The sequence below is a fragment of the Anabas testudineus genome, chromosome 12 (assembly GCF_900324465.2).
Source record: "Anabas testudineus chromosome 12, fAnaTes1.2, whole genome shotgun sequence".
Lineage (NCBI taxonomy): Eukaryota > Metazoa > Chordata > Actinopteri > Anabantiformes > Anabantidae > Anabas > Anabas testudineus.
In genome coordinates this window covers 7,201,518-7,226,699 of record NC_046621.1, presented here as the reverse complement: position 1 = coordinate 7,226,699, position 25,182 = coordinate 7,201,518, and the positions used below count along the sequence as shown (strand labels likewise).

Here is a 25,182-nt window from a genome sequence, read left to right as displayed (position 1 = left end):
GAGGGATGCGTCATCGAAAGCAAAAAGTGAGTACGTTGTGTGGACAAAATTGTTCCATCTTACAAACAAATTAAAAAGTATATACGAGACCAGGAAATTTGCTATTCAATTCGGACAATAGAATCTAAATACTAGACACAAGAGACATATTAATTTTAAGACAATGTCTGAAGGAGACTTTGTACTATGAGAAAGTAAGTTTAAAAAGTGTAAATCTATTGAATCCAGTTTTTATATAATGCCACAGGAAATAATATAACACTGACTTCCAGAAAAATCAAGACTTGTTTTGAAATGCAGTAAAAACTTAAATCTTTTGTTAATTTTCTTAAAGCTTCATTTATCTGACAAACACATTAAGAAAAGATTCTCAGTGTTTATCTTCCTATCTTAGTTTTATTCTGTGAATATAACTTAGAATTTGATGCCAGGCAGTGTTCTAGTAACACAGTTACTACTAAATTAGCAGGTGAGGGCATCATGTTGGATACAAAAGGAGCTTCGACCAGGTTGCGGCACACACTGCAAAATTCGTGAGAGACTTGTCAGTCAAAACAACATCATTATTTCTCAATGCGAGATTGCAAACAACATCTGCAGCACATAATATTGTGAAAAGGATTCTGTTCAGGGGCTCCAGGGAAATCTCCGCGCATAAAGGCCAAGGGTGGAAATGACTGTGGAATTTGTGTGACCTCCGAGGCCTTAGGCGACATGAGAAACGGTCATGCCACTGTGGTGAATACAGCCAAATAGGCTTAGGAGTACTTTGGAAAACTGTTGTTACTTAACAGCCTGACGCTGCATCCAGAAATGTAACCTGAAACTCTATTTTGCAAGGTGGATGCCGTACATCCGTTCTGTGGAGAAACACCACTGAGCTCTCTAGGCCTAAGCTCATGTCAGATGGATCAAACTTAATAATATTAATTAATTCACAGATTGTTTCTGGTTAAGATGTTTGTACAATTATTAAATACACCACGGATATTCTGCAGCCATGCCTCAGTCAGTGAAAATACAGAATAGTTTTAGTTATTTTGTCATTTTAGTTTTCATCATTTGAGAAAAAGTGCCACGTTTTCTAAAAACAGATTTTGTATTTTCTGAGCAGCTGTCAATTTTTCATCTTGGCAGACTAAATATCGGAATGATTCATCATCTTGATGTTCACAACTTTGAATAGTCTTCGCTCCAGAAGCCAGAAAAAGCAGAGTCAAACAAAAATGACAATCACATTAAGCAAGTTAAGGGAGACAAATGCCTTTTCTGAAATGCATTGACATGTGATCTTAAGTTTGCCTTTATCTCTCCTGTACCTTTCCCAGACAGTTCAAACACAGTCAGAGTCAAAGCCTTTTGTATGTGAGTGACTGATGATCTTTAATATCTCTGGTTCCTCTCTCAGTCAGGTCAGTGGGTTCAAACAGCTATAGCATACATCCTACAGTAGATGGCAGTAAATAACATGAAATAAATTGATGTTCAGCAATCCATACTACACAACTTAAAATAAAACTCAGTGAAAATGATAATGGCCTGTAGTGTGGAGCTTCATGAATGAAATATTGTCATCATCGTTAATGTCATTAGTTGGACTACTAGTGGCAGTAGAATCATTATTTTTATTTAAATAAAAAAGATTTATCATTTTCTTCTTCGTTATAATTTTCAGATTTCAGTCCCTGAGTTTCTTTGCATCTTTAGATCTCAGCCAGTAAATCTGTAATGAGGCCAGAACTTAGAAATAATCAAAGGTTCAGAGTTAAGTTCTGTATTTCTATGTCCGTGCACTCTCTCACCAACATAAATCTGTGAACGTGCACATGCATTGGAAAAAGAAGAGACACACAGAACAGACGCACCAATTACTGTGTGGACACTGCTGACAGCAGGGCAGAGCTGCACAGACATGCTGAAGTTTTGGTGTCTTTATCTATATAAGCCTCTTTCTTTATGTCTCACTAGACACTGTGCAGCACCAGACGGTGTCTTACTCTTCTTATGTCCTCACTGCATTGCCCTGATTGTGTTCAGTTGTAACGAAAGAAGGTTTTGAAACACAAATCAATACTGTGTGACAAATGTGCAAAAGATGGCAAAGCCTTGTTTAAAGAAAACGCCTATTGAATTTCTAAAAAAAACAAACACTCACATACAGCACACGTTGCATGACTCACATTACTCTTCCAGTGATGTTTCACTAGAGGACGTCATTTAGAAGAAATCCAATAAGAACCTGAATGAAAAATAAATAAATGGGTCATTTTCTGCTCAGTGATTTTGTCTCTTGAATAAAGCAAAAGTAGTTTCAAACTTCAAAGTGTTGTCGTGACTAGAATTAACGTGTTATTAGTGATTGTTCATTATTGATTGGCATCACTGATGAAGAAACTCTATTTACATCATCTATGATCTATCTATGAGTTTTACCCACTACTTATTTCTATCTTCAACCACAGTTCACTGATTTACAGTAAGAAATCAATCATTCTTCATCACCAAAGTGATTTATGATAAGAGTATGTGTGAAGAATTGAGTGTACCGTAACGATCTGGAGAGCAGCAGACGGAGTCAGAGACAGTGAGATAAATCGTATTGCTCTGCGGGAACCTCGGTCCCCTCGGATTTCATGCCAGACAAGTTTGAGAAATGCACTTAACAGACATGCTTATGTGGTGATTTGTCCTAAATGGAAACAAACCGTGATACCTCCACAACTATAACTAAGCAGTCATGATTGTTGTCATGACAACAGCTCCAACACGCAGCAGCCATGATTCAAATAGTGCTGCTCCCGGAGCATCAAATAGTGAGAACTCGTTGTGTCATCTGGAGTTCTGCGGTAGCAGGACAGTTCAAAGACAGTTCGTATTGTTTCACTTGATAAATAAAGATAAATACAGTCCTGCATGATTTATACACTCATCCAGACCAAGGTCGACTTTCTATGTACATTAGTCTGAAGAAAAGTCGATGCTGCATTGCTATTAGCGTGGAATCCATCAGGTCCTTTAATTGAGCCTGTGGGCTGCTCGCCTGCTCCTGCGTCACACTGAGCCTGGGGTTCACCAGCACAGATGAGCCTGCCTTGTCCCCCGCAGCTAGTGATAAATGACATGAAGCCACTATGGCTCTGCTCTCTAGCATGCGATTGACAGCACAGTAAATAAGGACTCAGAACACCTAAACTAAAGGACATGATAGTGACATTTTTACTCTATACGCAGATGATCTCCACCGAAGGAACTAAAAGCATTAAAACTACTTTGATTCAGCACATAAACAAGCAGGGAAAGGTGAACGCAATTTGTAGCTGGATTACACAAACTCAAATTTCTTTTGGCACCATACATTTGCTGCTCTGTAACTCATGATACATGTATATTTGTGCAGCAAAAGCTTTCAGGTGTAATCTGTGCTTGCTTTGTAATTAGTTAAACGATAGATATCACCTTCTGATAATAATCTGGTAAGACAACATGTCATTAAGTTTGCATAGACTAAAGAAATCATAGACTAAAAGGTTGTGAAAAGCTCTCTAGGAGATCCTGTACGCTGAGTTCAGTGTGGAACTAGGTGAGAGTCTTTAAGTTTAGGGAATAATTGAGTGTCACAGCCACTGAATACACGTCGGAAAAGAAACACAGGAGAAAAGTAAATCTTAAAAATGATTCCCAGGCAGAAAACATAGCAACACACTTTGGCAGGCATTCAGGCTCTGAGTAGAGAGACAAGTAGAAACTTACAGAAGAGTAAGAGAGAGAGAGACAGAGAGAGAGAGAGAGAGAGAGAGAGAGAGAGAGCGTTGAGGCCATCTGGTTTCTCCAAAAGAAGATTTCAGCTGCAGCTTTGAGTTCAATTGGTAACAATCAGGAAGGCAAGTAGTCTGTGTAGTCCCTATTCTGTGACATCAAATAAAAATGACTAATTATAGTAATTATATTATCAAGTTTACCTGTCACTGAGTTACTAAACAGTGTTATATGCATGACATGTTTGCATGTGTTGATTATGAATAGGTAACGTTCGTGATGGCTTTGCTCTACATTATAAGACAAAATTTTAGCCAGTGCGTGATACGATTTTGCAATCACCTGACACGCATGTGGTTCAGACATCCGGTTTCGCTGCAGTTTGGCCACAATTCGACTGCACGTCTGCTTATTTTGACGCCACAGTCTGACCCAGTTTAGTGTTTGGCTGTGGTTCAGATCAATAGACGTACCCGCTCTATACCACAGCTAAGATAACACCCCTGCGATGGTTATATGTAACTCAGCACTGCAGATGGCATGTTTCTGATAATGTCGTTTCCTCCTTACATGCTTTAGATTCATGAGCCGTCTCTGTAGTAAGTGATAGAGTGGGTGAGTTATGTACACAAGGAATTAAAAGCAAGTGATTTTTCTGTTGACACCTTGCCTACTCACTGTTTCTACACTCTGATTTAACCCTTTCTAGCTTTAAGGGAATCAAGAGGTCATAGGTGATCATAGGTCTTCTGAGATCTCTTTTTGCAGAGCATGGTTGACGACAGCAAACTAAATATGCGTGAGTGTAGCCAAAGAAGCTCTACTGTCTTTGCTACATGTGCCCATTTATTCCTGTTTGCATGTTCAGGATGCAACATGTAAAACACTTTGAATGTATATGTAGTTTGCCAGACAAATACACTTTGTTTAACTATTGTTCCATCAGCCAGTGGTTTATGAATTTATATAAGGTTTGTTACTTACACAGCACAAACACAGAGCTGTGCTTCTGACCAAATTAAGACAGGAGCTATGGAACCCAGGAGATAGAAAAATGAGACATTAAAGAGCGTCCTGACAATTAATGATGATTTAATAAAGCAGTGCCACTAAGTTTTTTAATCAGCCGTTGATTGTTGCACAGTCTAATTTAGCTATGACCCAATTCCACTACAGCTTTTACAATTTACAGTACAATGCAAAAAAAAAAAAGAAATAATAAAATAAAATCTAAAAATGAATTATTAGAAGCTGCTGTACAGCTGTTGCTAACATCTCACTCACACATGGGAACAACCTGTAGTCCTATCTTGTGTAATTACACAGCTACTAATTGTCAGTTCTGCCGCAGATGCGTGATGATTTTAAAAAGCCTGCTGCACCTACACTGTGGACAACCCACGGACAGAGAGAGCTACGTAATCCTTGTGTGTGTGTGTGTGTGTGTGTGTGTGTGTGTGTGTGTGTGTGTGTGTGTGTGTGTGTGTGTGTGTGTGTGTGTGTGTGTTAGACAGCGGAGCATCTCCTCTCTCGCATCAGCATCACGAGCTTTAATCGCTTTCTCCATCATCGAGGCTACGACGCGTCTGTCAAACCTGTGGCGCGTCTGTCTGTCTGTTTGGTTTGGACACTACACACACACGCACACACACATGCACACGCACACACACACACACACACACACACACACACATCTCCATCAGTAGTAGTTGTAGTTTGGAGACAATAAGCCTCTGCTGCTGCTCTTCGGGGGGAATCTCCGCTGTCATCCAGGAAGACCCACCATCTCCCCTCAAAGGAAGTTGAAGCAAACAGGTGCGTGGAGCGCAGATATTTGATTTATTGATCTCTTTCTCTTATAGAAATGTTTTATAATCTGTATTTTAGCAGCACAGCCAGGACATTTGTTACAGTATGGCACTGAAACAGCCAGTAGTTTCTTCAGTTTTATAGGAATTAATAGTAAATCCATTCATGTTTCTCTGAGCTCCACCAATTTCTACAGGTGGGATTTTTCAGGCTGCTGTTTCCACTGTAGGTTACGCATGTTCCACACGGTGTGATGTTGGCTTGACAGACTTGTCAGAGAGAGAAGCAGGGCGGTGGCATCGCTTTTTCTTTTTTTTTTTTTTTTTATTTGTGCCTTGTCACACGTTTCAGTAGCGAGCGCTTCACTTGATGCGGGAGTGCCTCCTCATCGAGCCTGTTTTGACATCTCCACAGCTCCACAGCTGCGTGTGCTGCGTGTAATTTCGGGAGCCAATCAAGCAGCCATGGACGCGTTAATGAAGGGTTTCTCTAAAGCCAAGGATGGGGTCGTGGCAGCGGCGGAGAAAACCAAGCAGGGAGTGACTGGAGCAGCTGAGATGACGAAAGACGGGGTTATGTTTGTCGGTGGGTGCTGGAAACATTTGTCAATATTAATATTATTATTATTATCATTTGTATTATTTGACTAATGGAGCCTCATTTCTTTTCAGGTTCCAAAACTAAGGATGGAGTCACAACAGGTAGTACCATGAATTAACGCAGACCTGTTCCATTCTCTTCTTGATCTGGAAAAAATATATATATTGTATGAATTTATTATTTATTTTAAAGAACTGTATGATAGGACAGGATCCTCACTGTACCTCTGCAGGTAGGTGTTGTGCTTCAACACCTAATTCCACACAGCCTGCCCAACTCCCCACGGGCCACGCCAGCTTTGGTATTTTCTCACATATGAGGAAGGCGGCTGTACTATACAGTACTGCAAGTGTAGTTAGTGTTTAGGAGACTGGGCTTAAAAGAGCAACACATGACATGACAGCAGCACTTAAAGCACATAAATGCATAAATATAAGGGAGTGAGAAGGGAGTGTGATATATAGACAGAGATGATGTCATGTCATTATTTATAAAAAAACAGCTGATTTGTGCATTATTATTCATCATAATAATGTTTCACCTTTATTTTGCTTGAATACACCAAAATGATTTGATCTATACTCTAAACTGTGTACATTCATGCTGAATGTACCATCCACCTCATTTACAGACCCAGGTTTAGACATTAAAAACAGTCCAACCTGGCAACACAACATCTTATTTAGTTGATTTTGATTATTCATTCACGTTTATGTCACTGGCCACTAGGGCCCTAAGTGCTATTTAAGTATCTCATTAAAAAGCACCCCCACATTAAGGGGCTGCACAGCAGTAGATACAAGCTGATAAGTTAACTTCATTATTGATTTGGGATCTTGTATGATTATTTTTAATTTTTATTTTCATAAAGCGTCTGTCCATTTATCTGTCCATATGTTGTTACTGAGTGTACTCATGCTCTCGATGTCAGTGACTGCTGGTTGCTGCTTTCTCACCTGCAGCAGGTCAAACTAACTTCAGAAATGAACGTCTGTTCCAACTCAGCACGATGAATAGTTAGCTGGAGAGATAATTAGACCTAACCATAGACTGATTCAATGTATAGATTTCCTTCCTTAATCACAGACTTGTCAACTGCACAAAAGTCAGTAAAGGGCAGCACCACTCAAATTACATTTACTTCCAATCACAATTAGTTTTGTGAGTCCTACATTCGGATGTCCTTTACAATACGCTCCTCTCCTCTCTCTTCTTCTGTCATCCATACAGTTGCAGGTAAAACTGTGTCCGGAGTGTCTCAGGTGGGTGGAGCGGTGGTTACTGGGGTTACTGCTGTTGCCCAGAAAACCGTGGAGGGTGCGGGCAATATTGTCGCTGCCACCGGATTGGTCAAGAAGGATCCAGCCAAACACGTAAGAAAGAGACTTTGCATTAAACGTCAAACTGAAATGAAAATGTATCTTGTAATAAACTATAAAGCGTGATAAGTATAAGTTATATAATATTATATAACTTCAAATAAAACAGAAATACAAGCAGTTGTCCAGTTGGCGAAGTTGTTAGCCATTGCTAAGCTGATTAACCATCAGATGACTTCAGATAATAAATGATCAAGTCATCCTGCATTTACACTAGGGGCAGCGTCGCTTTTAGAAAACCACCATTTACAAAAAATGTAGAATAAATCTAGTTTTGTTGTTTTTGTGAAGCTTTTGATTGGTCACAGAAATTTTATATTTTCTGACCTCTAAGATATACAGTAGTAAAACATGCTGCACAAGAACAACTGGCTCTCAGTCGACCCCATACATGAGAAATATCCACGAAGACACAAAAATATGTCAGTCAGAAACTATTTAAAGTTCCATTAAATAGATAGCTAAAGGATGATGGTGGTTTATATTTCAGTGCTGAATATTTACACTTCTGCAGAATCAATAAACTGTCTATACATATTTATTAAAATACTCATAGAAGTGTTTGGAGCACAGCACATCCCTCCATTTCACAACAGCGGCTGCCAGCAGCAACTCTTCACCATGTCAAAATGGCCTCCTGACCTTGAGTCATTTGTCATCACTTCTCACATCTGCTGCGTGTCTATGAAATGAAAGCCGTTACATATTGTTAGCTTCTCCTGTGTTGTTCATCAGTCAGTCTGGCCTTCGTTTGTCCAGCGCAGGAGGAGGAGGAGGTGGTAAAGGCAGTTTACCGTAGCAAACAATCTACTGCTGTGGCACAAGTCAAACATGAAAAATGATTTGTCTCTCCCTTCCTCATGGGCTCTTTCATTCCATATATTCTGCCGTCTGGATCTATTCTATCCCTTTTAGCAGATATGTGTAGTCTTGTAGACACCACAGAGGTGATGTCTTCTGTGGTATTTACACTGGGATTTTATAAAGTGCAGCTCACAGATTAGGAAGACTATTATATTAGTCTTATTATTGCACATACTATTTTAAATTTAGACCAAAACATATGAATATTTTAAGAGTTAAACCTCAATAATAAAGCTTTGCCAGAACGTGTGTTATGACAATTACACATTTGATCCCAATTGACAGCAAGCACTAGATTCTCACCCTAAATCACAACATTTCCACATTTACTTTACACCAGCTCCCATTAGCAGAGAAAATCATCAGCATTCAAAGAAGACTGACTTAACAATAGGAACAGATGGCCCCCATGTTCTTCATGCACTGCTTTGTTCTCACAGTTCTTCTTTTTTAAAGTCAAACCAAAGCGGTTACACTTCCCCACATGTCCACTGTTACATATCTGGATAAATAAGGTGTTAAAATGTAATGCCAATGTAATTCTGAAGGGAGGGAATGTGCCTGTAATTACCCTGCTCTATTAGAACATCACTGTGAGTAGCAGGAAGTGATAAGTCAGTCAAATATTTCCCTGGGCAATGCAAACACACAGAATGTTTGTTGTGATGCTCAATCTCCCATCTCTTAATTAGCGACGACACACAGGGGGATCCATAACAGCAATTTAGACACCAAGTGATAACACACACACACACACACACACACACACACACACACACACACACACACACGTTTGTTTGTAATTAAAGAAATGTACCCTATAAAAAGACAGGATACCAAGGAAGTTATCTAGTTATTCTTTTGCCAATGGTAACATCTGACACTTTTCAGCAGCTCCTTCACTAAAACAATCAGTATGTTCTTCACTTTCCTTTTCAGCTTCTGTTAGTCGCAACAGCCGTTCTACATGCATTCGATTTCGTTATTAACCGCGCACAAACAACTCATTTCATCCTCCACAGCAGTTGTGTTATCAAGGTGGCTAGATAGCTAATCGTGCTATTCACCCCGAGGGATTAAACTCAGACGAAGCTCCACCTGGAATGCGATCAGTCTCATTATGAAGAACGCGGACAAGCCAAACTGGCTGGCAGAACAGACAAGCAGATGGACGAGCAGACACAGAGTGGACTGACTGACAGAAAAATAAAAACATAGATTAAAAGACTATATCCTGGTATTCCCAGAGAGAGATTGACAGGCACACAGCAGCAGAATGTCCTCATTTAACCATCATTCCCAGGCGGCTCAGCAGTTAAACGTCATTAATATTGATTTCGTTTAAAAATTGATGCCAGGTTGAGAGAGCCCATCAAAGATTGTCTCCCGTGTCAGTCTGACAAAGACACACACACACACACCAGAAAACAGTGGATGGAGGGATGCTGAGGCTTGATTAATCTCCTCATCTAGCTGTTTCACCGATTCATCAGCTGCCGGTGACTCATATCAGGAAGACACAAAAGCCAGAAAAGTAGAAGGAGGAGAAAATGACAGTGAGATACTGGGGCAGACACAGTGGTGGGTAGGTAGAAAGGTGGAGAGCAGAGGAGGGAACATGACACAAAATAGGAAATAGTCTCAGCAAGCACATCTTATTGCTCAGATCTTTTCTGCAACGTGTAATATAATACTGTTTATCCCGTCCCCAGGAAGCAATTTCTGGTTGAAAATTGCTCTGAAACAATACAGTCATCTTAGATAAGGTATTTCTTTGATTTGGCTTTGGAAAATTATGGTGTACAACAATATTTCAGGCTTTATTTGTACTTAAAAAGTGACTCAACAGATGTTAAACAATTGAGCAAAGTTTCATCCAATCACAGTAAATAGACACAGTGGTAGTCTACAGTGTGGGGTTGTGTGTGTTTACATGAGCACATCACCCTGACTGCTGGGTGAGCAGATGGAGACTTGATGTGTGGTGTTAAATGCAACAGGTGGGGGAAAGTAAAATATCTGGTTGTGGAAGTCCCCTATAATGTATCCATGGCTGTAGTTAGAATGGGTGAATCGCATTTGTTGTTTAAAATTGTCAACCTCTGTGAGTTCACACTTCTGTAAAGGCCGGGACAGGTTGTGCCTGATGGTAACTCAACCAACAAATGCCAAAAATGCACCGTTTGTAGAGCAACTTATACAAATGTCACCATTTGTACCTTTTCTTTTTTAAATAACACATCACTACAGGTAAAGTTTAACATTTAGAGCGATTTTAGCAGAAATTGAATATTGATCATGACACATTTTATTGATCCGCTTGGGGAAATTGTTGTTTGGATGGCTGCAGTAGATGGCGGCACTACTGTGGGGTGTCAGCGTCTTGTCTAAGGACACATCAACATGTAGCCAGGAAGAACCAGGAGTCGAATCACTTTGGACAAAACAAACCAGATGCAACCTTAACGTAACAACGTTCACGTTTTATATACTTTCTAGGTATAGCTCAGTTTCTAACCTCTTCACTTGCCACTCAAACTGACCAACTTGGTAATTGAGAGATCTTAGTTTGGATTAGAATAATTACCGCGTCTTGGGGGAACTTCGTTATCATGGTTAGTAAAAAATAACCACACCTGAAGGAAGGGGGGCTTTTCCTATTTGAACTTCTAGTGTCTGCTCATGTGGCTGAATGTTCTACAGGGGGAAAACTTAGGTCTATATACTGTAAACTGTAATGGCAAACATCTGTGTATCCCTGGCATCATGATCACACTCAAAGATACTGTAGTCCCTTGGCATGTATGATTATGCCGGGGCTCAATAGGAGGTACAAGTTATGTACAGTAGTTACTATAACTCCCTTTGGAAAACAACCTCTGCCTTATGAATGTGATTTAATAGACCCTAGTATACAGAATCTCCTCTGCTTTTTGTCTTTCACACATCAAATATCAGTCCCTGCCTCCTTTCTTCTAAAGTTTATTAAGACCAAGAATACATTATACTGCATTTTATTTAAATTTATCTAACTTGGCTTTTTCTAGAGTGATGATGCCTCAGCAGCACAGAACTTGGCAGAGTCACCAATTGATACCGATCCTGCAGATGTGACAGAGGTAAGACCGAACACATGCCTGATGTTTGATTCAAGGTTAAAATGCTCACGTCACTGGAAACCATTTGCATGCATGCCGGCAAACTGACCGCCCACTTCTTGTGCCTCTTCTCCTCCAGGAGGACAGCGATGACTAAATTGATTGAGAGCATCACAATCGAAGATCAACGACTGACACATTCCATGTCGCTCTGCCAAGTCCCGTCGTGCCTCGTTCTGGTCCTTCATGGAGTCTGTGCCCGGCGTCTGTGTGTGCGTTTCTGTTTGTGGTGTTGCGTATGTCTGTGCAGCAGTATACATGTGTAAATGTTGTAGAGAAAGGGAGCTGGTATGTGAGTGTGTCTGTATGTCTGTATGTGTGTGAGTGTGTGTGTGTGTGCCTTTTGCACATCAGTCCTGAAAGGGACCTCAGGTGTGTGTCTCTCTGTGACCAGCTGTCATTTACAGTGACTCCCTCCCACTGAGAAGGCCACCTGGTCATTGTGTGTCTGTGTGTATGTCAATATGTATTTTCTTTCAACTGTGTGGCTATGTCAGTAACGGAAACATGGAAATATACCACAATTTATCACTTCAAGCACCTAAGTGTCTCTATATAAATGAACAATTTTCTGTGATCTAGCTGAAATGGAAGCATAATGATATTCTCTATTTTTGTCTGTATGCTGTCACTGTTTTTTGAGGTGGATTTTCAAGTGCTGCGCTGTTTGTGCATTAATATGATCTTTTTGAGTTATCCCTGCTATAACAACTATATATCATAATGGCTGGACTTTTAAAAAGAAAGAGCATGTAAACATGGTATTCAGCTTAATCGCTATGGTAAGAAGTGTTGAATAAAATCCATAAAAACTGTGTATTACTGGAGTTTTCTTCATTTATCAGCGTGTGTGAGGTCAATACTGATATGAAAATAGGTCACTGGGGACACCGTGTCATTATTAATGTAAGGAGACAAACATTTCCAGAAGGTTGCAAAAAAATGCAATTAAAAGTAAAATTTGTGATTTGTAATTAGTTGTTTATTGTGATGTCACTGACCTACTTAACTGTATGTGTAAATATAGGCACATTTTAAGTTAGCTGTCTGCAAAACTCAAAAAAGTTTCCTTTCTATTAAACATTTGAATTGTTGCAATCGATTGATTGCATTTTTGGAACATTCTTGCTTGATAAACAATTTCACCTGCTCAACAGTCTGTGGTCATTGTTGTCTGATTCTCCTCTTCATGATGCATCATACATTTTAAATAGGAGACAAATCTGGACTGAAAGCAAGCGCGCACACTCTGTGTCAACAAAGCGGTGCTGTTGTAGCAGTTGTGCAGAATGAGACCTGGCATCGTCCTGCTAACATATCCACCGACTTCCCAGGAAAAGATGTTGCTTTAATGGCAGCATATGTCTCTCTAATATCCCAATATATGCACCTTCACACATATTCAAATCACCCACTGATACACTGACACACCCCCATACCATCACAGATGCTTGTTATGGCACCTTTTGCAGATAACAGTTTTTGAACAGAGAACCTGATATTGTTTTCCTGAAAATAAGCTTAAACATGGATTTGTCTCATCACAGAAGAGGTTTCCACAGTCTTTCAATCGATCTGACAGGGAACGCAGCAGCGTTTCTGCACAGAACCAATGTATGGTTTGCAGTTGTGAAGCTGGATGCAGCAGCAGGCTGTTGAGGTACAATAAAGTTTCCTCCCAAGTCTGATTTTCAGTTCTCTCACAAGGTTTGTCACAAGCAATATTTATGACTTTGTTGTCTTAGGGGCCAACTGTGATTTTAAACTTGATGCCTCACTGCAGTAAATATTATATATATATGCAGTAGTAAAATACTGTGCCTGGTGCATACAGTGGAGATGTACTATGATGACAATGATGATTAGTTGATGTTTTTTTTACCATCAACCAAAACAGACATGATTAGACACAGAGATGTTTTGGTGTCAATGGGAGACAGGAGCCTGACTTAGTGACTAGGGGTTAGAAATATATGAAAATATAGAGTACAAACAATAAACCTTTCAATGCACTTGTTTATATTTCTTTTCATTTGAACTATTCTGAAAAACTGCACATTCTTTATTTTCTAACATTGTTTTCATGGGCATCAGCATGGATGTGTGAGCTCGCTGTGAACAATTACCTGGGAGATGGAGGAAGGTTCGGTCTCATGCACCAATATCACTTTCCTGCTTGAAGAATTTCATTGTATTCAAATGATTTCAGCAATATAACCATTTACGGTTAAATATTATTGGTACATTTTCATCAGAGGAAAAGAAGAGAATACTAAACCCGCGTGTAGCCGCTTTATTCTAATAAAGCATATTGGCCTTGAGTATGTGCTGCATCCAACTGATGTTTAATATAAAAAAATGAGAGCACTTACAGTACAGATCTGTCCTTGCAATCAACTCTTAACATTTTTCCTCTAAGACAGTTCTTAGTCAAATGCATCCTCATAGAACCATATCTTACCAACTGCACTGTGGTATAAATTAGTCATCTATCTACAGCTGCAGTATACCTTTGTCAGCAGTTGCCTATTGATGCAAGACAAATCCCTGTACTACAACCAAGAAATAAACAAACTAATCTCTCTATGTCCAAACAAGAATTAGCACACTGGACACTGTACATCAACTTCATATTCACTGGTTGCTAAATTTGAATTAGGTCTAAAACATATGTTAAAAGTTCTATTTGACAGCGAACATAAAGATCAATATACCCAGGAGAATTATTCAATTCATACCTCTTCTTGCATTTCTTATTAATAACTCCAGGAGAGAATCGTGTCGCAAAAGATTTGTTTTTCTCTTCTCCCTCACTTATTAGTATCCCTATCTGTCAACTGCTGTTTACAGGAACATTCATGCAGATTGAAGGCAGCTGATGACACATCATTGTTATTCATCACCTTGAGATACAGTCACAACAATATATTTCATTATTTATCATTTGGAGCTGTGAAAAATCCTGATATGATCTCGTCTCTGCTCCATATTTACCGTCATGAGTGAGGAGCATCTCACTCACAGTGTGCAACAGAGGCGGCAGAATGTAACCCTCGAGCATGTTCTGAAGAGATAGTGAAGAGCAAGAGTTGAGAAAGGAGCATCAAAGTAGACTGGGAAAGTTGAAGGATCATTCAGCACTTAAGTCCAAACAAACCAACTTTTAACCAGCTCTTCCTCCTGGACCATTCAAACCAGATTTGTAACCTGTGTACCAGCCCAGCTCTGCAAGCCTGTTTCCTGTTTCAGTGGTTGAGTCGCTCATAAAAGGTTTAGAAAAAAAAAAACATATCCGGGGATGAAAGTGGTGACACAGGAAAATATACTTTAACACTCACTACCAGTTGATTTTGTCTTATTATGAGTTGATACACAAAAAATTCAGAGTAAGACTGAAAACCTTTATGCATGTTTACCTGTTTAATTGTACTTAAACAATATAAAATGTGAGTCACAACAATGATGTTTTGTGCTCATTGTGAAAAAGAAAAATCTATCATTTACAGTTCTACAGATTTCATCCATGGCAGCAGGTTATCCACAATGGGAGAAGTCCATATAAACAGGAAAAGGTGATGGAGAGAAGTGTTGGAGTTCTGGTTTTCACTTCTTCTTCTTCCTCTTCAGAGCCTTCCATTCTCCCTCCTGAGTGGCCAAGCTGCCCAAAAGCTCCTTTACCTTCCTCTTTCTCTCTGCGTCACTGAAACACACAACGTGCAAAAGGTCAGACCACTCAACCTAAACATTTCAGTTCACCTGCACATGGACACTGTGTTTGATCCACACCTGCTCATGATTTCATTGAGCTTCTCTCTGGCCAGGAAGCGCGAGTCCTTCCTGATCTCCCTGAGAGCGCCCTTAAACTCTTTCTTGTACTTGTGCTTCAGTCGTTCCTTCTCTCTCTCCTCTCTGGTGCTGCCGTGCTTCTTTCCGTAGTCCAACCTGAAATATTTTAAACACAAACTGATGCAACACAAGCCAATGTCTTGTTTATCCAATACAGTGTTTACTAGACAGTTAATAATGACATCATTTAAAACAGATGTCTGTATTCACTGGATGGCAACGTACACTTCAACAATCTTAGGTGTGAGCAGCTTCAGGGGAATGGGCTTCTTCCTCTCAAAAACAAGTGGACTGTGAGTCACAGGAGCACTGCTGATTGCCTCCAGAATCTCATTGTGTACTTCCTGTAATGACAACAAATGTAATTAGGATGAAAACTGAAAATAAAATTGACACAGAACCGACCTTGTTATATCAAACGTATCTAACACCAACCTGTAAAGGCTCTGGCAGTGTTTGCGCAGAAAGATGCTTGGAAAGCAGTGTTTTGATTGGCTGAAAGATGTGCGGAAAGGAAGTGAGGTCTTTGTAGAGCAGGCAGCATCGCTTCACCAAGTCCAGGCAGGCAGACAAACACGTCAACCTGAGAAGGGACATGTGACATTGGTGAATGTTTTCATTGTGTGCAACTCTTCTCATGCTTAGCCCACCCTACTGAACCACAACAAAAGAGTCATCACACGCAGAGCACACGCTCCACTCAATCAACTATTTTCCTTCTGTTTTGCTGTAAAAACAAGAGCTTAAAATGCAGGAGTGCTCACACTGGCACTGGTCCTTTCTGACCTAACAGTCCAACATATGCACAAAATATGTTAATAAGAGCATGTGTATGTGGCTATAGGAGGGTATAAATGTAGGGAAAAGAATGTTTATGTATGACTGCTACCTGATATATCTATGGTCTGGTATGTAAATTAATTTTGCTTCTAAAATGAAGACAAATCCTACAATTCTTTCTCCTGCTACTGCATCATTGCTAAAATTAACACAAGAAGAAATCAAGTTCTCATGTAAAACGCAACGTGCATGATGTAAATTTACACACTAAACTGGAAAATGGTCACAACTTGGATGTGCAAGCTCCTTCTGTTGCATTTAGCTCCAGTATAGTTCCAGCGTTTCTCACTATTTCTGCATGATTCTGTATGCAAACACATGAATACCATCTTCACACATTTAGACCAACCTAAGCGTTCATACAGTTCACACTCACTCATGCATGCGCTATCACTGTGATAGTAATTATAACAGCTACTGGATTCCTCACACACAGTTGCAGGTGTGCATGTGTCACTGTACGCCCTGAAGGAACGCATAAATTAGTATATGACTGGGCACCAGGTGTGAGGAGCCGGAGTCACACACAGCACTGTGCTTATAACAGCAAGGAAGAACTGCACTTCCTGGACCTCACGTTCATTATTACCGGTAATTAAAATACTATATACAATCTTCTTAATTTCAAAATTATGTTAAATCTTTGTAACTGATATAAGATACATACGGTAGATCACTTAATCTATGATATTTACTTTCTATGACTCGTAGGTGCAATTAAATGTGATGAAATTGATTCCTTCTAGCATAACCAATTGTGACTGACTCAGAGTTTTTATGGCATGTTGTGGGTATTAATTTTAGTTTAGTACAAATAAAAATGCATATTCTCACAACCTGTGCACAATCATCGTCTGCTGAAGCCTGTTTGCAAGCTTTGCTTTGTGCCCACACACCAGCTGCTGTGTGAAACCATTGCTGGCGACGCATCAGAATCACACAAGTGGATGTATCATCTCTGAGCCACACAGCCTGTACAGGTCTGTACATAGGGTGACAACTTATGCTGGGTTTTCATATCCACACAGTCGTGGCCATTGATGAAGACCTACGTTACACATGACATCTTCATGGGCTTCATTATTTTATTTTTATTTTATTTTAGTACATGTCGGTGTGCTTCAATTCTGTCTCCACAGACAAAACCAAATCAGCCTTACACCTCTATACAGGTAATTAATGAGTCTCTCTTCATCTCCTGTCTAGCCGTTTCATTTCTCATGCTCTTTGTCGTGTCCAAACTGAACGTGTGGCCGTGTGAAGATTTCTCTCACACTTCAACCACCTCCCGCTCTTTCTACTGAGTCTATAATTGTCCCCAAGCAAGTGTTCGCTCTTGTTGTTATATGGATTTGTTAAATACTCATTTCTGAGTGGCAAATGAAAGACATTTCGAGATTTATTGTTTCTGTACGCTATGTCTTAGGGGGCAAGCTGTGAACGTAGCACTGAAGACACATCTGGAGAATCCTGTGAAGGGTTCAAACTTCATTTCAAGGAGTGAACAAATCAAGAGTGATATATGGAAAAACACGCTCGTTATAAAGATCCTCGCTTGACCATATTTTATTTAAAATTAATATTCACAAGTCCATTTGTATATTTAATTATTATAGCTGTTTTTGCCACCTGATTAAAATAACATTAAATCAGTCTTCAACCTGCTTCATTATCTCCAGGTTATGCAACACTCCTACCTGTGATTGTCTCTGTCAAGGTCATTTTTGAGGTCCAGGCGTTGGGTAGCAGACAGCGGCAGATTCTTCTTGCTCCAGCCTTTGCAGGATTCAGAGTCTGACAACACCAGCAGATCACTGTGTTTCCCTGATGGCCTGAAGGGTGGCACCACTGTGTAACCTACAACACAATATCAGATTGTCAGTTCTGTTTCACCTCACAAAATAAACACAGATTAAACGCACTATTTTGACAGAGTGGTATATTGGTGTGTGCTGCATGTTGTGAAACATGATCTACCTAGAGAAGTCTTGTCCTTCACGGCTAGGTGAAGCGTTCCAGCTAGGAAGTTGATGAGCTCTGGCACAAAGCGCTTTGAAAAAGAGACATACTCCACCGCCAGACAGCACAGTACTAAACCTGAAGTCACATCCTGCAATGATCTTACTGGACACTGACGACACACAAATGATGGACAAAACACACACACACACACACACACACAACACATGTAAGATTATGGCGCTAGTACTGAAAGCATAACATAACGACATAAGAGAACATTTACTTCTACTTAGATTTACTTCATGTAAACACTGCGGCAAAAGAAAACAGTTTAAGTTCACAGCTGTGGTAACCTGGAAATTTTGTAATGACGCACACATAATGAGTAATAAGAGGAAGAGTGGTAAATTAAACAGAACAAGAAAAAATCTAACTCCATTAGAAATAACAATGAAGAAGTTATAAACGGAGAAAAAAAAACAACATATTGAGGCAGGTAGAAAAGAACAATCAAAACAAAAGCAAAACACGCCTAAGAACACAGGCAATAACAAAAATACTGAAAATGGTTTGTACCCTGGTGAGAGCTTGGCTGATGTAAAGGAGCGCTGGAGTTGTGACTGGGTGCCTGAAGTCCGACGTAGGAAAGAGCAGGGCCGTCACCTTCAGATAGATAAGCTTGAAAAAAAAACAAACAAACACACACACACACACACACACACACACACACACACACACACACACACACACACACACAATTTATTGTCCCACACAGGAGGAAAATAATAGTAATAATGTTTACAGCAGCTGTGTGTGAGGTATTAACCTGTACTCAACACAAGTGATGTTAAAGAGCAGCAGTTAGCGTTGCTGAACTTTTGCCCTCAGGTGTTTCCTTTCAGTCTACTTACACTTAGTTTATAACATTTAGCTAAAATTGGTATTGCTAAATTAATATATTTATTGCAAAATGTTCATTACTGTTGTTCATTTTGGAGGCTGCAGTTTTTCCTACTGTTGGATTGTACTGCATTATATACTCAAAATTATAACCTCGGAGGGAGGATTTACTGGACAGTTGATGGAGACCGGTTAATCAAACATACCTTTGACCAAGAGACTTTTTTAAAAATTAAATCAAACTGTATATTAACTACTTGAAGATGACATTAAATTGTATATAATCCAGTGAACTGGATTATATAATTATATGTAATGAATGTTAGGTGAGTCCAGTAACATTTAAAACCTTTACATCCTTCAAAAATTTACATGTTAGTGGAGTTCCCAGTAATTAATCCATACCATGTCTAGAGCTGGGAAACCTGCATGCCCTTTGACCTCAAGAATCTCCTCCATGCTATGACCTGCATCTATGAGGACACTCTGCAGGGACTTGCAGGCTGCTTCTGGAAACATCTGACACAGAGCATACAACTCTCTACAGAGAGAAGAGACGGTGCAAGGATAAAGAAATGTATTTAAAACGTGTGTAAACATTTAAATCCAGAGGTAGACCTGAGAAAGAAAAACACTGTCTGAACTCACGGTATGAGTTTATCTATGGCGGTGAGCTCTGGTGGACTCCTGGTGGCCAGTTCTCCAATGTACTCCAACAGAAAGCCAAACAGTTTCTGAGATAAATAGAAACATAGGTTCATACAGCAGTAAATGTTGACTAAAACTGCTTTCAGAGACAGATGCACCAAACCCATTTACAAAATGAAAGCCTAGTCCACTGTTTGTACCTGCAGTTTGAGTTTATTGCCTACACCCAGACTAGGGTGGTTGCACTTCTGGGTCCTGGCCACAATGAGGCGCTGGTTGTCAGGGGTGTGACCATGGAGCAAGTCCTTCAAGTCGCTGAAGGTCTCTGGAGCTATAAGCGAAGGAAACACAGAGTTTACCAGATTATTAACTTACAGTGCTTTCTCAGTTTCACCCAGATACTTAAATATCTATAACATCTATCTTGGATTACGCTCTGGAAAAAGTACCTAAAAACTGAACTCAGTCTCGTTTTTTAAATGTGTGTTTTATGAGTGTAGTTACCAGTAAATGTGTAGGGGAGCTCAGCTTTGGCTGCCTCCTGCTGGGCCTTCATCTCCTCTTTGCTCAGACTCTTCTTTGGTTTGGCACCAGTCTCTTTATTCTCCTGTTTTCCCTCCTCATCTTCACTTTCTTGCTCAGAGTCCAGATCAGAGTGACCATCTTCTTCTTCCCCACTGCTGTCCTCCTGCTCTTCTCCTTCTTCTTCTCCTTCATCATCTTCATCTTCGTCGTCATCATCATCTCCATCTCCCTCCTCTGCCTCTGAATCCTCCTCCTCGCCATCCTCTTCCTCTTCTGCATCTTCATCATCCCCATCTCCCTCAGACTCATCTCCAATATTCCATTTTCCATCCTATACAAACAAAAAGATAAAGAACAAAATATTCTGCACCCAAATTATGGCTTTTTCCAAAGAAAACACATATCTACATATTGTGCCGTCTGTTACCTGATAAGCCAGGGTCTTCTTGTCAGCTTTATCCAGGATGAAGCCATCATTAAGGTCATCAGCAGACATGTGGCTCTGAGTCTGTGCACTGTCTCCGGCTTCACCTCCCAACATCCTCCTTAGTCGATCAGCCTGGAACACAGGGCAAAACAAATCCACACAGCATTAAAACATTTTTAAAACCAATATTTTATGTAAAGAAAACAAGACGGTGTTTGCACTGAGATTAAAATGTTCAGCAGCTGCTCTGTACCGTGAACGTACCTCAAGTTTCTGCAGCTTCTCTCTCTCCTCCCTGGCGAGCTCCTCTGGAGTTTTCATCTTCTCTGAGGGCTGAGCCTTCATCTCAAAACCGAGCTCCCTGACCATCATGTCATACTCGTCCAGCTGAAGACCGGAGTAGAACAACAAAAAACGTCAGTTTCACACTGATGAAAGAATTGCTCCAAGTGGATTAATAAAGTATCAATTGTAATTTTTTTATTATTAAGAACAGAAAACTAACGATCAACAACATTTTGCTGATTCATTGACATATTCTTGCCTTGGGCTTCTCCTCCTGTTTGTTGGCCTGTTCGGTTTTGGGCGTCTTTTTCACCATCAGAGCCTGGATGTTTTTCCAGTCCTGATCCAGCTTTTCAGTCAGTTCCTGCGCCTCTTCTTTCTGTACCTGTCTTTCCCGCTGAGAAAGAACCCAGCGGTTACTCATTTTGACCCCAAACTGCACCTCCTCTGTATTAGTCACTGTTTAACTTACAATAAAGTGAAAGTGTCATCATGGACCCAAATCCAAACAATAAAGGGTCTCCAACAACAGGTTTAAGTTACTGACTTACCTTCTCCTGCTTGGACTTCTGGATGAGTTCTTCAATGAGCTCCTGTCTGGACTTGGCCCTCTGGCTTCCTTCCTCTTCCTGTTGGTTCCCTGATGTTTTCTTTGTGAGGAGGCCCCCTCCTCCCCCGAAGTGGGATGCAGTGAGCTCAGCTAGATGCAAAACACATAGAGTCACTGTTACATGCCAACTGTCTCGTCTATAATATGGCTTCAAATATCAGAGCTTGCTCTAAAGTGCAAAACATTGTGTTTTTATAATATAAAGTTAAATTATAGTTTCATGTATGTGTTTTCTTGTGATTGTGAAAAGCAGAGACACACAGATTACAAAAAAAAGGTCTTCATATTTTATAATACTAAGAAGGCACTGCATCAATTTATGTTACAATAAGCATAATTTAAGCTTGGAGTGTACTCACCTGACAGTAGTCCTTTCTCTTCTGACTCATCGTCACTATTCACAATGTCATTAAATTTCTCCATTTCAGCCAAAGACTGTCCATAATGAGTCAGCTCCTCCTCCTCATTCAGGTTGTACACATCCTTCTTATCATGGACACGCTGAGAGATTATGCAAAAGGACATATGGAAGACATAGATGCTCATATTCCTATTGTCATGTAAGTATGAAGGATTTAATTAAACATTAACCTGCATGTCAGGAGCTGTGTGTACAGCAGCAGGTAAAACTAATTTTTCCGTGACTGACCTGTCTCTCCATAGCAAACCTCTGCAGGATTTTGTCCTCAGGTGCCATCTTGGTGTCATACTCGCCAAAGCGTCTGTCAATAAATTTGCTGGACTTGTTCTTCTGTTTGTATTCCTTCAGGAGGGTCTCTTTTCTCTACAGATCATTGAAGAGCACTGAATATGATTTCTGCCCACTCTCTCTCAGGCAAACACACATGCATACACGTAAACATTCATTCTTTTCTTGTTGAGTGTAAGAGTCGAAGGTGCCTGAATCAAACCATCAAGTGTGTATGAATAAAATCATAGAAGAAGCAGAAGTAAAATTTAAGTCAAGTGTGCAGATTCTACTTTTCCCCCCTTTTTTGAGTCCTTTTAGCAGAATATCCCTGTCCCAGCATGATGCTGTACGCCAGCAGGTTTCACAGCACAGATAACAGATAGTTTTAAATGGATGGTGAGCTGTAATGCATGGCTTCCACAGATACAGTGCTGAAGCAAGAAGTTAACTTTTTTTTATTATTATTAGAATGCAAAATTGTATTAACAAGCTCATAATTTTATTAGTATTAATATAAGATTTTATTGGATTCTTAGATTTGTGTTCTACAGCTTTTATTTGCAGCTGTGGTTCCTTAGGTGTTTAATCACTTCGACAGAGAACCAGGAGCAATATCCACAAAGCATTTTAAGGGTTTAAATATCTTTTAAGTGGCATATGTGTTTTATTTAGGACTCCTAATATTTTGTTTGAGAGGATGGCTGAACAGTTAATCCTCTTTTAACTCATATTGCAATTTCACAGAATACAATTTTCTAAACACAAAGCTGCAGTTTTTCAAAGATTGTTGTTTTTTAATGCTACAGATTTTAAATAATGAAAGAGGTGCTCTGCAGGTTTACGTAAAAACAGTAGAAGAAGAATAACATCATTGAAGAATGAGATATATTAGTAAAAAAAACAAAGATCACAGTATCGACATGCAGATGGTGATTAATGCTAGAACAAATGTATTTATTAATGAAATCTGTGACAGTTTATAAAAAAAACACCTGCTTCTGTGTATAGATTAAACACAATATCATCTACAGGGTCAACTTATGTTTGTCCATTCAGTAATTTTGTACTAATAACAGGTGATCTGGTTATATGGGTTGCAAATGATAAAGTGTGGTGACGATAACAATGTAATAAATTATTTTACCTTATTAATGGCTTTGGATCGAGACACACCTGGAAGACCCACATCATGTTTAGTTTTTCTACCAAGAATATCAAATTTCTTCCTGTTGATTTTCACTTCAAATGGGTTGTTTTTGATTTCAGTAGAGGCCTTGGTCTTTCGGACCTTGTCAGCAAGGTTCCTCTTCTTGGGTGCCTTCCCCATCTGTAACAGCGCAATGCACCTATGAGTTAACATCACTGACATTACATTGTCATTACACAATGAATACTGATTCTCCTGTGTGTCAGGAAAGATAGATCCTTAAAGTGACGTCTTGATTTTCTTTATAAGAAAACAGATTGCTCAACGGCACATTTATGTTTATTTAGAAATGATTCATTACATCTGTTACACTGCAAAATTAATGGGTTGACTGTGTGTATACTTTTATCATTTTGTATAAATATGATAAATACATGCATGCAATCTCACTGATTACCTGTATTAAAATACCCACCAGGCTTTCACTAAAGCACAGTGTAATACAGTGCAACACAATCATTGTACAGTCTGTCAACCTATCAGACTGTGGTCACCATCTCTATCTGAAAGACTGGATGCACTGGATCAATTTTAAACTCTTCCTTATTAGCGTTACACAAATTAACAACATTGTGCTCTTCCTCCCTTTTTTTATTATGTTGACGTTACGTTTTGAATTTTTAAGTTGAAGTACAGCGCACGTAGCTAGCAAAAGTATCTGCTAGCTAACTAGCACGTAGCTAGCAAACGTATCTCTTGACTAATCTCCTGATCAACACTGTGTGTCTGGCAACAACTGAAGTCAAATGTCAAGCGTTATGAATAAATAAACAGTTAAACGACAGAAGAGAGTTAACTAAACCTGTGCTATAGCTAACTTTACTATGAACCGAAGACAGTTTGTAAACAAACTAACATAACCCTAGCTTAATCAACTCCGACAGGGTTTACCTTTTAGCCGCGTCCAGGGGTCGAAATATCAAATTCAGCCAGAAGAAAACATAGGATATTAACACTCTGCCAATGCTGATTATAATAAATAATACTAATATTTCACTGTCCACGTTGTTTCACTGAAGTTCCATTTGCAGCGTGCACAGCCTGGGGTCAAAGTTCAAAACTAAATCAACGACTTCCGGTGTGAAATTCCCGACAGTGCCTCTAGTGGTGGAAGCTCATCCTTCAAAATAAGGGCACGAACTAGAAGAATGTCTTCTTGGTTTTTATGTTTTATATATTTATTTGATTATAAAGATAAAGATTTAAAATTGTATTTGGACAGATCATAACTGCGATTAAAAACATGAACCACATATAAAGATACAGTATATTAATTTGTATATCACAAAATCAAATCTTACAACTCACAAGATCTAACAAGTTCTAACAAATACTTGAATGAACAAATTAATACTTGAATAAATGCATTTTAGGTAAATGTTAATGATACAAATAAGCCCAGCTAGAAATTCTAGATACTTACCTACTTTGTTCACTGACAGCTCAGTTATATAACAATCTTTGTTCTCCTCTTTAAATATTAACATTAACAGTTTTCTTGGAGAGAAGTATTGTGTACATGTGCACACAGTGTAGTCTTCAGGTAAATGGGCCAAAAGATTTACTTCTGTGTCTCATATTCTCTATGAGAATATACCTTATTATGACATCCTGATAGTATTCTATACAATTAATACTGCGTTCTGATTGATTGATTGATTAATTGATTGAGTCA

At 39.4% G+C, this 25,182-nt stretch overlaps 2 protein-coding genes across 3 annotated transcripts; one reads left to right on the top strand and one right to left on the bottom strand.

The window, feature by feature from the left end:
* Window positions 1-5,044: 5,044 nt before the first annotated feature.
* On the top strand, window positions 5,045-12,381 carry LOC113159884 (alpha-synuclein-like). Of its 2 annotated transcripts, XM_026356855.1 has the most exons (6): window positions 5,045-5,571; window positions 5,980-6,150; window positions 6,237-6,266; window positions 7,396-7,538; window positions 11,456-11,527; window positions 11,646-12,381. In XM_026356855.1, the coding sequence occupies exons 2-6, from the start codon at window positions 6,030-6,032 to the stop codon at window positions 11,661-11,663; spliced, it is 384 nt and encodes a 127-aa protein (XP_026212640.1). In that variant the 5' UTR covers window positions 5,045-5,571; window positions 5,980-6,029; the 3' UTR covers window positions 11,664-12,381. The 2 variants fall into 2 exon arrangements, with proteins under 2 accessions (XP_026212640.1, XP_026212639.1); XM_026356854.1 differs by lacking the exon at window positions 5,045-5,571 and having other exon boundaries at window positions 5,674-6,150.
* Window positions 12,382-14,295: 1,914 nt separating this feature from the next.
* nop14 (NOP14 nucleolar protein homolog (yeast)) lies at window positions 14,296-24,562 on the bottom strand. Its single transcript, XM_026356473.1, has 19 exons — window positions 24,399-24,562; window positions 23,445-23,627; window positions 22,259-22,393; window positions 21,969-22,110; window positions 21,551-21,699; window positions 21,259-21,396; window positions 20,979-21,101; window positions 20,715-20,846; window positions 20,267-20,618; window positions 19,963-20,093; window positions 19,763-19,848; window positions 19,520-19,655; window positions 18,791-18,892; window positions 18,230-18,383; window positions 17,950-18,109; window positions 15,848-15,995; window positions 15,638-15,756; window positions 15,353-15,508; window positions 14,296-15,266 (listed from the first exon to the last, which is right to left on the bottom strand). Exons 2-19 carry the CDS (start codon window positions 23,625-23,627, stop codon window positions 15,170-15,172), a joined length of 2,643 nt encoding a protein of 880 aa, XP_026212258.1. The 5' UTR covers window positions 24,399-24,562; the 3' UTR covers window positions 14,296-15,169.
* Between the last annotated feature and the right edge of the window lie 620 nt (window positions 24,563-25,182).

What these genes read in the sequence shown, in the direction of transcription:
- LOC113159884 (XM_026356855.1), top strand. Translation starts at nt 6,030, where the DNA reads ATGGACGCGTTAATGAAGGGTTTCTCTAAAGCCAAGGATGGGGTCGTG. An exon ending in AGACGGGGTTATGTTTGTCG is followed by an intron (nt 6,151 to 6,236) that starts GTGGGTGCTGGA and finishes ATTTCTTTTCAG; the next exon opens with GTTCCAAAACTAAGGATGGA. An exon ending in AGAAGGATCCAGCCAAACAC is followed by an intron (nt 7,539 to 11,455) that starts GTAAGAAAGAGA and finishes GGCTTTTTCTAG; the next exon opens with AGTGATGATGCCTCAGCAGC.
- nop14 (XM_026356473.1), bottom strand. Translation starts at nt 23,627, where the DNA reads ATGGGGAAGGCACCCAAGAAGAGGAACCTTGCTGACAAGGTCCGAAAG. An exon ending in AACAGGAGGAGAAGCCCAAG is followed by an intron (nt 21,102 to 21,258) that starts GCAAGAATATGT and finishes TCCGGTCTTCAG; the next exon opens with CTGGACGAGTATGACATGAT. An exon ending in CTTGACAGAGACAATCACAG is followed by an intron (nt 15,996 to 17,949) that starts GTAGGAGTGTTG and finishes GTCCCTTCTCAG; the next exon opens with GTTGACGTGTTTGTCTGCCT.